The 14,544-nt window shown below is 38.1% G+C and overlaps 2 protein-coding genes across 17 annotated transcripts in view; one reads left to right on the top strand and one right to left on the bottom strand.

Annotated features, from left to right (window-relative positions):
• cyb5r2 (cytochrome b5 reductase 2) overlaps positions 1–14,544 on the top strand; it is a 117,058-nt gene that overhangs the window by 36,117 nt on the left and 66,397 nt on the right. The window lies entirely within an intron of this gene.
• mical2b (microtubule associated monooxygenase, calponin and LIM domain containing 2b) overlaps positions 1–14,544 on the bottom strand; it is a 73,640-nt gene that overhangs the window by 44,439 nt on the left and 14,657 nt on the right. For all 16 annotated transcript variants that reach the window (XM_055192038.2, XM_055192040.2, XM_055192037.2 and 13 more), the window contains exons 3-7: positions 7,327–7,534; positions 5,776–5,892; positions 4,824–4,925; positions 1,350–1,505; positions 898–998 (exon numbers count right to left, since the gene is read on the bottom strand). In XM_055192038.2, coding sequence (XP_055048013.2) covers positions 898–998; positions 1,350–1,505; positions 4,824–4,925; positions 5,776–5,892; positions 7,327–7,534 — 684 coding nt within the window. The remainder of the gene's footprint in view (positions 1–897; positions 999–1,349; positions 1,506–4,823; positions 4,926–5,775; positions 5,893–7,326; positions 7,535–14,544) is intronic.

Here is a 14,544-nt window from a genome sequence, read left to right as displayed (position 1 = left end):
GCATAAAAAGGCGACTTCCATGTAAGGGGACCCTCAGTGTATGTAGATAAAAACGTCTCATTCTTGGGTAATAAAAACATAACGGTTCATTATGAAAGTTCTTTATACACCCCTGACAATATAGTTTTGTATAATATTTTGCATTTCGGTCAAGAGATTCTTCTAAAAATTACACACTGCACCTTTAAGGGTGGCTTTAGTGTTCATACCACTGCATTTAAAAAATGGAGATGAATTAAAGAGACATGTGACGTGCGTGGAGCCACAGTCACTTAAATGTTCACATTCAAAGCATGTGAAAACAATAGGTTAATATTTTAATGCGATAAGTAGCTTAAGGTTAAGCAGATTACACGGTGACATCATCAATGGTGGAGTAATGAGTCTGTGCTTTCATCATCAGTGTTTTTACAGTAACTCCAGAAGGTGTAAGAGTTTAAGACTCCAGACGAACTCCAAACACTGCAAAGATCTTTAATCTCTCAACTGCTTTGCTGTTATATCCCGTTTCAGATTCTGAGAAAGAGTTTCCTGATGGAATTGTTTTCATAACAAACATGAAATGGTTCAGAGAAAGCATTAGAGGGCTAATGTTTGATATAATACACGTGTACACACACAAGATTGTTTTTACTAAAAGGTATCGTCTTTGATTTTCAAATTAAGCAAATATAGGAGAATGTAGTATGTAGCCCAGAAGATGCATTGCATTTTGTCGAAATGTGTATGTGTACACGTATGAGCCGATAAACTATGGTTTGCAAGGCTCTCTCATACACATAAAAATCAAACCATACTCTGGGCTTAAGGCATTTGATGTCCACAAACTGAAGTCACATCTGACAATCACCAATTTCAAACCTTTGATTTACTGCCCACCAGACCCCCCCGACTTACATTGATTATCACACCCTTGTCCAGCAAACTCTGTTTCTTTGCAGTCATGACGAAGTAGTGTGTGTCATCTTTATAATAGACAATGTTTTCCAGATCAACGCCTGTACGAAAGACAAATAAGATCAATTAGCATGTTTGTGTCATTGAAATTCATTTAAACGACGGATGACTGTTTGAATTGTGTGTCTATGTTTAAGAGTTCTATTGTTAATGTTTGATTTGATGACAAAAAGTACAGTTACATCTCTTACTTTAGGGAGGGGAACTATTACACACCGATGTTAATTATGTGTCAGCACTTGAATTACAAGGCAGCACTTAAAGGAGTGTGACATCATGTTTAAATGATGCAGCCTGAAGAACATAGCTTGGTTTGGCAAGCAGTCTCTCAAACATAAATGCAGATGGCTCTTTATGAGCTTGTCATGATGTAGTGAAGATTTTGAGTTCACCTGTTTCCTCTTTAAGCTCCAAGAAGAACTTTTGATTGAAGATGAATGCCACCCCACTGATCTCCTCCACTTTGGCCTCGGCCGTGGTGTTGCGGTTAACAAAGTTTGCTGTGATGGCGATAGCCAGTTTCCCTCTGAACTCTTTTCGCCTAAAGCCTGTAGCAGAGAGGGTATGATCAGTTTATATCATCTAACACTTACTGGACAAAAATAATGCATCCACAATATTACATTGCCATGTGACCATATGTCCTTTGACCCATGACGTAATCAGAACAACCGCTACCATAATTTACTAATGCGTTGTTTAACAAGTACAATTGACCCTTCGCTAAGCCCCGCCTTCCTTAGTTACAGTTGCTACACCTGTCAAGCTTTTTGCGCCTGGCAAGTCTATGACAGTATGTATGCACCAGTGTCAGACATTCCCAAGGAGATAATTAGTCATTTTTGGCAAACAGGTGAAATATCTAAGAGACTGATTAGAGAATAATTTTATCAAAATTGAAGCTAAAGCCTATAACGTTAAAAAATTTGTGAAAATAATCTAATAGTTATAAACTATCACCGGGAGAGCCGCGATCGAATTGGGGTACCCAGAGGTAGGCCATCTATTAATAAAATGCTAAAATATTTAAAATGCTAATGTCAGTCAGCCTCCGTCTAGCCTTTAATCATCTTATTTTACATTTAAATACACTCACCTAAAGGATTATTAGGAACACCAAACTAATACTGTGTTTGACCCCCTTTCGCCCACAGAACTGCCGAAATTCTACGTGGCATTGATTCAACAAGGTGCTGAAAGCATTCTTTAGAAATGTTGGCCCATATTGATAGGATAGCATCTTGCAGTTGAAGGAGATTTGTTGGATGCACATCCAGGGCACGAAGCTCTCGTTCCACCACATCCCCAAAGATGCTCTATTGGGTTGAGATCTGGTGACTGTGGGGGCCATTTTAGTACAGTGAACTCATTGTCATGTTCAAGAAACCAATTTGAAATGATTCGAGCTTTGTGACATGCTGCATTATCCTGCTGGAAGTAGCCATCAGAGGATGGGTACATAATGATCATAAAGGGATGGACATGGTCAGAAACAATGCTCAGGTAGGCCGTGGCATTTAAACGACGCCCAATTGGCACTAAGGGGCCTAAAGTGTGACAAGAAAACATCCCCACACCATAACAACAACACCACCAACCTGCACAGCGGTAACAAGTCATGATGGATCCATGTTCTAATTCTGTTAACGCAAAATTCTGACTCTACCATCTGAATGTCTCAACAGAAATCGAGACTCATCAGATCAGGCAACATTTTTACAGTCTTCAACTGTCCAATTTTGGTGAGCTCTTGCAAATTGTAGCTCTTTTTCCTATTTGTAGCGGAGATGACTGGTACCCGGTAGGATCTTCTGCTGTTGTAGCCCATCCGCCTCAAGGTGGTGCGTGTTGTGGCTTCACAAATGCTTTGCTGCATACCTCGGTTGTAACGAGTGGGTATTTCAGTCAAAGGTGCTCTGCATGAATCAGTCGGCCCATTCTCCTCTGACCTTTAGCATTAACAAGACATTTTTGCCCACAGGACTGCCGCATACTGGATGTTTTTCCCTTTTCACACCATTCTTTGTAAACCCTAGAAATGGTTGTGCGTGAAAATCCCAGAAACTGAACAGATACAGGGTGAAATACTTAGACCGGCCCGTCTGGCACCAACAACCATGCCACATTCAAAATTGCTTAAATCACCTTTCTTTCCCATTCTGACACTCAGTTCGGAGTTCAGGAGATTGTCTTGACCAGGACCACACCCCTAAATGCATTGAAGCAACTGGCATGTGATTGGTTGTTTATATAATTGCATTCATGAGAAATTAAACAGGTGTTCCTAATAATCCTTTAGGTGAGTGTATATGCATTATGAACAAAGAACTGTCATTATTTGCAAGCAATGATGTACTGAGTTAGCTAGCCAGCTAACATTAGCATGCTCGTACACTGGAGCAAACGTATGTGTTTTTATTAATCCTGTTGATATTTAGTTGTGAATTCCACACTGCTTGATCCATGTCCAACATTTCTACACTTGGATCTTAAGTTTCGGGAAAAAATCCACCACCCTGTCCAAACTCTTAGGATACCGGGTATCGGATATACACAATCCATATTCACAACGCTTCCACATGTTTTCCTCGCTTGAAAGCTTGTCAGACACCCACCCCTAGTTACGGTTGCTAAACCATGTGCTAAACCATGACCGCCTGTGGCGGTTTTCGGGCGTGGCTTAGAGAAGGGTCTATTACATCACAAGGAATACATTTCACCAAAATATTTTAAGAGCAACCTAGTTCCTAGATTTTAGTTTTTTTATTTTATTTTATTAATCTTTTGAATTTGGTGGCTCCTCAGCTTGCGTGGCCCCACGGGATAGTAAAGTGTCCATCGAATGCACACCTAAAGCAACACTAAAGAGTTTTTGCTCTTTGCTCCCCCTACAGGTTAGAAGCAGAACTGTCCATTACCACTGTCGTAAATAATTTAGCCTTCTGCAGCATAGCTGGCTCTGATTGGATTGTAGGTCTGCCGTAAAGCAAGTTTTTGTAGTTTTCACTCGGACTACAGGACCGCAACCCGACGGTTGGAAACTTCTTTAGTGCGGTTTTGGCCGATAGAGGGCTGCAAAGCGAATGTGAAAGTGCAGTTCACCCTGTTTCGAGTGGATGAACGACTGAAACTTTTTTGGAAACGTTATTTTGGTGTTGCTTTAAAAATCTAGCCAGAAGTAGCAGGTGATCTCGGTACCTTTTGCCTTCTGTTTTTCAAATACTATGAATTCGTAAAAAAATACTACTTGGGGATTTTCGCCTACTATATAGTATGAAAGTAGGCGATTTTGGATGCAGAGCAACCAATCTGCAATTGTTGAAAATATTGCTGACATCTTGCTTTCAAAATACTGCATTAGTCAGCATAAACATGGATTAAAGTTAAAAGAAAATCATTTAAGTCAATAGATAACACCTCATTGATATCTGTGCACAACAACAATTACGCAAGACAGTCTTTGCACCTTCACGTGTGATAAAGAAACTTAATTGTTTCCTTTTATGGAAGCAGCTAAATACCAATCATTCATTCATCACCACTGTCCAACAAAACCTACAACAGTCCTACAAGTCTGTGTGTAGTTCGTTCAAGTGTGATCTAAAGGTTACTTTTGCTAATTTATAGCAAGTCTGATCTATGCAAAGTCTTACTATGTCAACAGGAAACAATAAAAATTTTGTCCCCGCCTCTTCTGTGGCATGTCGACATATATGTCCTGTCAAAGATATAGAGCTTATCCATGTTCTGAATTTGGGACAGACACTTTCTGGAAAGAGTCACTGGGGGAAATAGCCTGAACAAAGGCTAATGTGACATTTAGATACAATGTTTGGTTAAAACAATTATAATAACTTCTTTCTTACCATCAAGTGTGCTTCTCCTTCCATCCGCTGCGATTATCACATCAAACTCATAATTTGAGATCAGGTGGTCGGTCGGCCGGATCTCCGCCCTCCATCCAGGCCCTGGAATGCAGACACCCGATTGTTCAAATTTAAGAAAGATAAACCAACTTAGGCTGGGCTTTACTATGCTTACTACTGCTTACCAGCCCAGCAATAAGTTCCTAAATATATAAAGTGGCTTTTCAGGTAAGGGGTACATCTAACAGCTATGGAAAATACAGCCTGTTCTATCCACCTTTAACACCTCTATAATTTGACGTAAGGCCAGTGCTTCTCTTTCAACCGGCAACGCATAGCAGAAATGGTGCTATAGACCCCGACGGCCTCTGACTCTATATATAGGACACAGCCGAGGGTGTATCGCTTATACAATGCAAACTGGTAAGTGCCAGTGACGTGAGGGGACAACCGAAACCTTCTCGGTATCGACAACATGTGTGCATCAAGGACATTTAGTGAGCTGTCAACTGTCAAGATTGTGTTTCAGTGTTTCTCTTCTAACAACTTGCTTTATGTAAACTTGCCAAAAAAATGACATGATATAGTGAGGTTATGATTATTACTGCATGCATGAGTATTCGTTCTGTCCACACCACATGTTTATACAACCCAATGTCCAATAGAAAAACAATTTCTGCTGGTTCACTGTGAGGTATTTATAGCCATTTTATGGCTGCATGGGATTATGTTATGACGGCTTGGAGCTCCACCTGGTTTAAAGATCTGTTTTGGTTCCATGATGCGCAGTAAATGTAAGATAAGTGTCAACAAGCTTACATAAGTTAGCATCTTACGAGAAGCAATGCCTGCTAATCATAATATGCCACCATGCCTCCAAAACTAGGTGTAAACTGAGTACATGTTCTGTTTGATACGAAGAAAAACAAATGACAGGTAAATGGTGGATTACCATCAGTGCCTTGGTCCTCTGGTGGCTCTAAAAGCTTGAGGAACTCCACGTTGACATGTACCTCCACCCCAACGATGAGAGCAATCTTTAGTAGCATGAGCTGCAGCTGACGGATACCTTAACACAAAAGTCATAATAATGTCCACTAAAAAAAATAAAAGTCATGGGTATGTTGTGATCTTCTGCTGGGGTTGGACAATAACCCATTTATTCAATACAAGCTTCAGGTGAAGTTACATTTAATTACATTCCCCTTTCAAAGCCTACAGGGATACAACATAGTGTTAGTTAGTAGCCTTATTTTTTTAGGTTTAATTACACAGAATTAATGATAAATTCATGTATTTTATAAAATTGCATATAACTGGGGCCCCCGGCACCATCTTGCGCCCGCCAGTTTGAGAACCACTGATTTAAAGGGACATTCCACTTTTTTTTGAAAATATTCTAATTTTTCAGTTCCCCTAAAAAGAAACATTTGATTTTTACAGTTTTGGAATCCATTCAGCCGATCTCCAGGTACCACTTTTAGCTCAGCTTAGCATAATCCATTGAATCTGATTAGACCATTAGCATCACGCTCAAAAATGACCAAAGAGTTATTTTTCCTATTCAAAATTTACTCTTCTGTAGTTACTAAGACCAATGGAAACCCGAAAATAGTCCCCTTGGCTACTTTCAATAGCAGGGAACTATTTTCAGACACTGCGTAATATCATTGCGCCTGCTGCAACCATGTTACAGCAGCAAAGTCCTTGATTGTTACGCCAGAATGAGAGTATAGTTCCTAGCCATATCAGCCTAGAAAAAAACGTTTAATTTTCCGTCGTTCTTAGTACACGATGTAACTACAGAAGAGTCAAGTTTTAAATAGGAAAAATATCAAAACTCGTTGGTTCTTTTTGAGCGCGATGCTAATGGTCTAATCAGATTCAATGGATTATGCTAAGCTATGCTAAAAGTGGTACCGCCAGACCCGTTGATCGACTGAATGGATTCCAAAATGGTAAAAATCTAATGTTTAATTCTAGGGGAGCTGAAAAATTAGCATATTTTATAGTGTCTCTTTAAGGTGATTTTGCCTGCTCACACTGAGATCTATGTCACATGTGATGTGAGTGAAAGTGAGCTTTGTGCAATAAGAGTAGACTTTCAGACATCAGATTTAGATATATAGCATATAAGGCGGGTTACAATGGGATCCAGTGGCAGCCAGTATCTTGTGAGAGATATACATGGAAAAACAGATTTGGATAATTCCAGCAGTTTTGAAGGTTTTGCATCTGATTTGGTTGCGCTGGTCTGCTGTTATGTAAGGGACGATAGAGAGTACTACTATACCAAATGGATGAGTTGGCAGGGCTTGAAAGAAAATGCATGTCAGCATGACAAAACAATTCTTCTTTAAAGCTCATACACAGATCTATATGTGATTAAGTCTCTAGCTAGGTCTCTAGCTAGGTTCCATATATTTATTATTATCTTCAACACTGATAAAATTGTGGTATAATAACTTAATTTTGGTTTTTGTTAAGACAAAAAGCGACCTACTGATGTGGTCTATAGATCCAGCGCAGAACTTTCCATAGAACTTCTTGGCTCCAAGGTTCCTGAGGTCATGGATGGTGTAAGGCCACAGGTGCAGAACATTGTTCCTGGAGAACGTGTCCCTCTTTTCAATCACCACCACCTTGGCACCCAGCAAAGCCAATTCGATAGCGGTCCGAAGACCACAAGGGCCACCACCAATAATGAGACACTGTGGAAACAAACCATGGTGAGATTCATTAGAAGCCTTTTTATCAATACCAGATGACGCAGAAAAAAATGCAGGAATAACTGTTCTAGGATCTGCTGAAGGTATTCATAAAGATGTTTCTGTCTTTTGAGAGCTGCCACAACTGAAAGATCAGTCAATATGATTCAACAACAAATGCTACATTACCTAAAAGCTCATCCTGAAGGATCAAAAAGCCAAGCATGCCCAGTCAAATGAAGTCATTTCTTTCTTTCACAAAACAACTTCACTTAACACTTCAAGTCCTGATTAAAGCAAGTTCAAACATTTGAATTAATCACAATGTTTGACACACTTGATATCAAGATTGTATATTAAGCATATCTTGTAAATAAAGCACAGCAAGATTGCTTTATTTGTGAGCACAAATTTTATTTTCTCTACTTGTCTCTTGCAAAAACACTGTCATTATAGCCATGGCTCACCAAAGGCCATATTTGCACATTAACTTTTCTGTGAAAAATAGATAAGAGCTGTAGTTAAATTTTTTTTGCCTATCAGGAATACTATAAATAACACCACTCAGTCTCATACTGTATAGTTGGGAACTAGGCACATTTAGATGTGTGGTTATTTTTTGTATGATTTCCTGTATATTGAGTTAATCTGTTGTGTTTCCTGTAGCAAAGGAAGCTTCACTCTCAATAGACCTCACAGTGGGCTTTATTCAACCAAGCCTCCTACATTGTATGACATTCATTAAAGCAGGGGTCTTCAACTACTTTTCTTCGGGGGCCAGATTTTAAAATTGTAAATATGACGCGGGCCAAACTTTTACCCCTATTTTTACTTTTGATATATTTTTTACTTTGACCATATATGTGTGTGTGTGTGTTGTTGTTGTCGTTTTTGTTACTTTTGTTGTAGTATATTTGAAGAAAAAAAAACATTAAAAACATGCATTTTCAAAAAAAAAATTAAATTTAAAAGCCTTTTAATTACTGAAAACTCATATTTTCTTTATTAATATTTAAAAACAATTGCAGTTTAACATGTAAGAGCCAAATGTTAATAGTAAAAGTGTAAGAGATCAACACTCCTAAACATATTTTGTTTATAACTGTTTACCTTCATTAATTGTTACATGTCAACTACTCACAACATATAGCCAGCCTTCTCCTAATGACTATAATTGCACTACATGTTTTCTTTTTTAATATTTTATAGATAAACAGCCTTTCCATTGTACATTACATACAGATATAAGTGTCGGGAGTTCGCCCCCTAGTGGCGTAATGAAAATGTAGTTTAATCGTAAATCTGTCATGGGAGAGAACCTTTAATCTACGAAAATATGTATAGTTAATAATTTACTTACCAGTAATTAAAGTATTCAAGTGTTACTTATAAAGTAAAACAAACAATAATTAATAATTTTAACTTTGCACAGTTTTGATTTGAACACACTGAAATACATCACTTCCGGTCGCCGCGTCACATGCAGTGTAGTCGCATAAGTTTATTTTCTTTAATGCATCCAAAGCTCGAATTGGATTAGATAATTACGCACCCGCAGATGGTTGGCACCACACATAGCCCCTTTCTGTGTTGTCTTGTACAGTGGTAAGGTAAAAGCAACCACGCTGAATTTAAATCAGACTGTAGTCGTTTCTCAATAAGGCTGCAGCCTCCGGAGGTCGCATTTCCAGGCTGCATACGTCATTAAGTCTTATTGTAGAATTTTAACAATTATAAAGTTGACTATTATTCTTAGTTAATCGTAAATTGTTGTAATATGCTTATGATTTGTAAATGTAATGCTCAGTTAACTTAATCTTGATGACGTATGCAGTCTGCATATGCGACCTCCGGAGGCTGCAGCCTTCCGATTGAGAAACGGCCAAAGGTGACCGGCGGGCCGGATAAAGATGATTGGCGGGCCGCACTTGGCCCGCGGGCCGCCAGTTGACTAGCCCTGCATTAAAGGGATAATTCACCTAAAAATGAAAATAATGTCATTAATGACTCACCCTCATGTTGTTTCAAACTCGTGAGACCTCCGTTTATCTTTGGAACACAGTTTAAGATGCGTTTTATTTTGTCTGACAGCTTGCTGACCCTTCATTGAAAATCTATGTACGGTTTACTGTCCATGTCCAGAAAGATAATTAAAACATCAAAGTAGTCCGTGTGACATCAGTGGGTCAGTTAGAATGTGTTGAAGCATCAAAAAAACAACAAAAATTACGACTTTATTCAGCATTGTCTTCTCTTCCGCGTCTGTTGTAAACGGCGTGCATGAGACTAAAGTCATGTGACTGCAGTGATGTGTCTGACGTGTTATCCTCAGACATGTTTGCGATTTTTTTTTCTTCAAACTTACAGCATGCATCTCTCTCAGACTGTAAACGAAGCTCGGGCGCACAAAAAAAATACAAGCTGGGGTGCACCAGATAACACGTCAGCCGTGTCGTACGTCAGCCAGGTCACTGCAGTCACGTGACTTCAGTCTCGTGCACGCGGATCACAACAGACCCAGAAGAGAAGACAATGCTGAATAAAGTCGTAATTTATGTTATTAAAATGTATTTTAACACATTCTAACTGACCCACTGATGTCACATGGACTACTTTGATGGTGTTTTTATTACCTTCTGGACATGGACAGTATACGGTAAGTAGATTTTCAATGAAGAGTCAACAAGCTCTCGGACTAAATATAAAACATCTTAAACTGTGTTCCGAAGATGAACGGATGTCTTAGGAGTTTGGAACGACATGAGGGTGAGTCATTAATGACATTATTTTCATTTTTGGGTGAATCATCCCTTTAAAGGCAAGATTTTGTGCCAGTGCAGTACTAACAGCAGCTAATAAGGCAAGCTTTAAGATTAATCTTATGTGACAATGCACCAAATAAAATCTCCTTACAAGCAACTGATTAAATCTATTTATAGGCATATGCCCATATGTCCACTATTACAAAATGATTGTTAACCTAAAAATAAAACTTGTGTCAATATTTATGCCCCTTAATGTTATTTTAGAGCTGTATGACCAACTAATCAAGTAATGCATCTATGACAAGTTGAACAGTTCATTGCTTTTTTTATGTTAACAGCAGCCTGGTTTGCATTGCAGATCTGTGCAAAACGTTTGCGCTATTTTGTAAGTGTCGATAAAAACTATTGCGAAATGACAGTATTTCCATTAACCCATATAACGTAAATGTAATTTTAAGTCTTTCCAAGTAATGGAAAAGGATGTTGGTTTGTTTACGTATCGCAGCGTTCAACTTGATGCGGCGCTACGCAGACCGACAAGCGGATCACATCAATGTACAGTTTGCTCTCAAATCACTCTCATGGTACTTTGATGTCATCCGCCTGTCGGTCTATTCACGGCACTGCATCAAGTCGAACAGGCATATTATTTTAAATTGAAGGAGATGCAGCCGTGTTATCCAAGCATAAATGGCAGAGAAAACCCCTTATACATGGGAGTAGCCACGTATGGGAGGTTATAGTATGCAATTTTGCATCTTCAAAGAACGATCATGTGACTTTTACATACATCAAAAGTTAATCTGTTTGTAATATTCCTTTTTTTCCAATAGCTACCTCATGCGAGCATAAATGGGTGATTCTCACGAAACCATTGAAACACCACGGCACTTATGATTTTAGCTTTAAAATGTGTAATATAGTAACATTAAAAAGCATCAGAATTAACACAATACTGTGTTCTACCTTGCACAATGTGTGATTTCAACATAATAATTTATAATTGGAAATTTTATCTCATTTTCTGCTGAAATTCTCATTACCGCAATGTGTCCAGCTGTGTTTGAACATGCGTTATGTTGTAATTTAATCAAATTAACACAAAAATATTAAGAAAAAAAATAAATGGATGTTTTGCTAGACTACTTTAGATGACAGAAAAAATATTTACTGAATATTCATGTATAATAATAATGAAGAAAAATTAGGAAAATGATGTGTCCATGCCTGATGTTCTCATCCTCCGCAACACTTTTTGAGAACAGTTTAAGCACACATACAGAATTTTAATAAAGTTTGATTTTGAGTGACCAAGCACATGGACCAGTTACTTCAAGATGGCTACCAGGTAAGAACATTTTTTACAGTTAATTTGAAATATTGTCTTGTCAGAATGCTTACACGACATTTTGATTATCATTACCGCAACAGATGCTTATTAAATGTTAATTTAATTAATAGAAGCATAATACTTTGATTTTAAATGCATGTGCAGAATCTCCAAATTATGTTCTTTCAGGTTTGTCATGTCATTTTAAAAATATGTCAGTGTTGATGTTTTCTGACTGTTGCGGTAATGAGATTTTTTAGGACTACTTTTTTTAATTATGTTACAAAAAGTGTTAAATGATAAGTAAAAGTTTTAAATTAATGTTCTCATTTACTCCAGACTTTGTTTTTCAATGTCTGGTGGGAAAAAAAGTAAATTTAAGCAATTTTTACATTTTCATGCTTGACATTTTTAAAACCAAGTTTTCGTGAGAATCACCCAAACACTTTGAGATATATATAAATATGTTAGTTTTTGCGAAATTGATGTGTTTTCTTTGGCCATAACAGCAGAAGCCCTTTTAAAGTCCAGCAAATAAGTACTTGCACAAACAAAAATAACCACAACTAAATAGCTCAAATGAACCTGAAACCCACACAAACCCAAAGATTAGCAAAATCCAATTGTGACACTGTGCTACTCTTGCTCAATACCAGTGTGCATTGGCTTTCCAGTCTCTTTAACATCTATTCAAGCTATAAAGGGGTCAATAAGTCTACAGGCAGCATTATGCAAAACGTGACAAAAACAACATTATAACAGGTGAGCCGAGATTCCATGGACAGCTAAGAAACACATACACCAAAAAGCAGTTGTCCGGCCTCTACCATCCAGCAGACTTTAACATTCACCATAATTATATAGTCACGCAATGAAAAGACCAATTTTCTCAAACACTAGTTAGCTTGCGGTCTCTTTCACATAACGTAAACCCAGATTACCCAGAGACAAAAGAGCAAAACCTCTGCTAAGGACAATCATATGTATGGGATTTTATGTGGGATTTCCCAATCAAAACACTTAATGCCAACATTACAATGACACAAATAAATTGGTTCATCTGCACTATAGAGGTCTTCTTAGCTCCAAAACATGTACTTTCTGTAAGTGTAAGTGTAATTTTGTAAGAAATGTAAGTGCAATTTTTTAAAGGGGACATTTTACAAGACTTTTTTAAGATGTAAAATAAAAAATTATAACATAAATATGAAATAAATATTATAACACGTTAAAATTGCCACTTTGTAGGTGTGAGCAAAAATGTGCTGTTTTTGGGTGTGTCCCTTTTCATGCAAATTATCTTATCTCTGCACTAAATGGTAGCGTTGTGGTTGGATAGTGCAGATTAAGGGGCAGAATTTTCCCCTTCTGACAACACAAGGAGAGCCAAGTTGGAGTTATTGGGTTGGTCTTTTTCACATTTTCTAGGTTGATAGAAGCACTGGAGACTCAATTATAGCACTTAAACATGGAAAAAGTCTGATTTTCATGATTTTCTTTAAAGAAAGACCTGACCTGAGACAAACCCCAGAAATTTAGACCCGAGTCTGACCCTACCCAAGACAAACCCGAGAAAATTGTGGCATTTTCTTTTTTACCCGACTGGACCCAAATGTAAACGGCACAAACTTGTGTGGAGTCTACAACCCCGCACCAGAAACCCGGTGGCCTCACAAACAATTTGGCGCACAGCTTCATTTATTTTATACAACACCAAGGTAACTGCTTAAATGTGCATTTAAAATTGATTGACAGGTCTGGCTCAACGAAAATACCATACGGCCACCCACACTAAGCGACACGTTCCTCGCTCGAGATTATTTGTGGGATTTAATTTTACGTAATTTCTGCTTGAACTTAATATTTTCAATTTGCGCGGAAGAGGCATTTGAGGCGAATAGCGCGTGTTTACGGCAACCGTGCCCAGTGTTTGGGAAAGTTACTTTTAAGAGTAATGCATTACAATATTAAGTTACTCCACAAAAAAGTAACTAATTGCGTTACTTAGTTACTTTTCATGGAAAGTAATGCTTACGTTATTTTTGTAGTTACTTTTGATTGGCTGAGGCTTGATCTCTTTCAGGCCTTGCTGGTGTTTTTATGATTGAAAAGTTCTGCATGCAGAAATTGCATATTTTATCACAAAACTTTAGAGCTCTGGCCTGCCTATCGCATTAATTACCAGGCGATACGTCCTCGATAATTAATGCGAAACTTCCCCGATTGTCAGCGAACTTCGTCTCTTTGTAGTAAATGCTGCTCCATCTAAAAGCAGCTGATGGCGATTTACTACTAATCAAGGAACCGGCTTTACTGACGAGATGCGCATGACAATCCCCCGATATATATCGCCCAGCCCTAGCCAGAGCTCTGGTTTCTGACTCAAACGGTTCCCACACAGGCGTTTACGCAGAGTGCATAATGTGAACATGTTCAGTTTAATTCAGTACATTATTTTTTCAATCAAATAAATTAAACTAAAAAAGTAACTTGCATTACTTTTTTAAAATAGTAACTTAAATATTAATGTGTACATTTATAAAATAATTTGTTACTTTACTCATTACTTCAGAAAATTTATATTATTACGTAATGCACGCTACTTGTAATGCGTTACCCCCAACACTGATCGTGCCGACCAATTCCCGCCATTTGCACCCCCCCCCCCTGCAAATTTGCGTCTATTCATGTCTTCTCATGCAAATAGTTACATTTGTTTCTGGTGTGTAAGCAGCATTAGTGAGCCCTACATCCATAACCCTGCAGACCTCTTAACCTATGATCTCTCAGTCCACCGGTCAATCCCAACAAACAAACTGGATAAAACTACACAGAATGCTGATCTTTACATTGACAAAATGTTGACTTTATAAACAGAAGATCCGTCACTAACGAAAGACTTTCTACTCTTTAAGATG

The sequence above is a fragment of the Misgurnus anguillicaudatus genome, chromosome 6 (genome assembly GCF_027580225.2).
Source record: "Misgurnus anguillicaudatus chromosome 6, ASM2758022v2, whole genome shotgun sequence".
In the NCBI taxonomy this organism is placed as follows: Eukaryota; Metazoa; Chordata; class Actinopteri; order Cypriniformes; family Cobitidae; genus Misgurnus; species Misgurnus anguillicaudatus.
The sequence above is the reverse complement of the archived record's forward strand: the minus strand, read 5'-3'. Positions and strand labels throughout refer to the sequence as shown.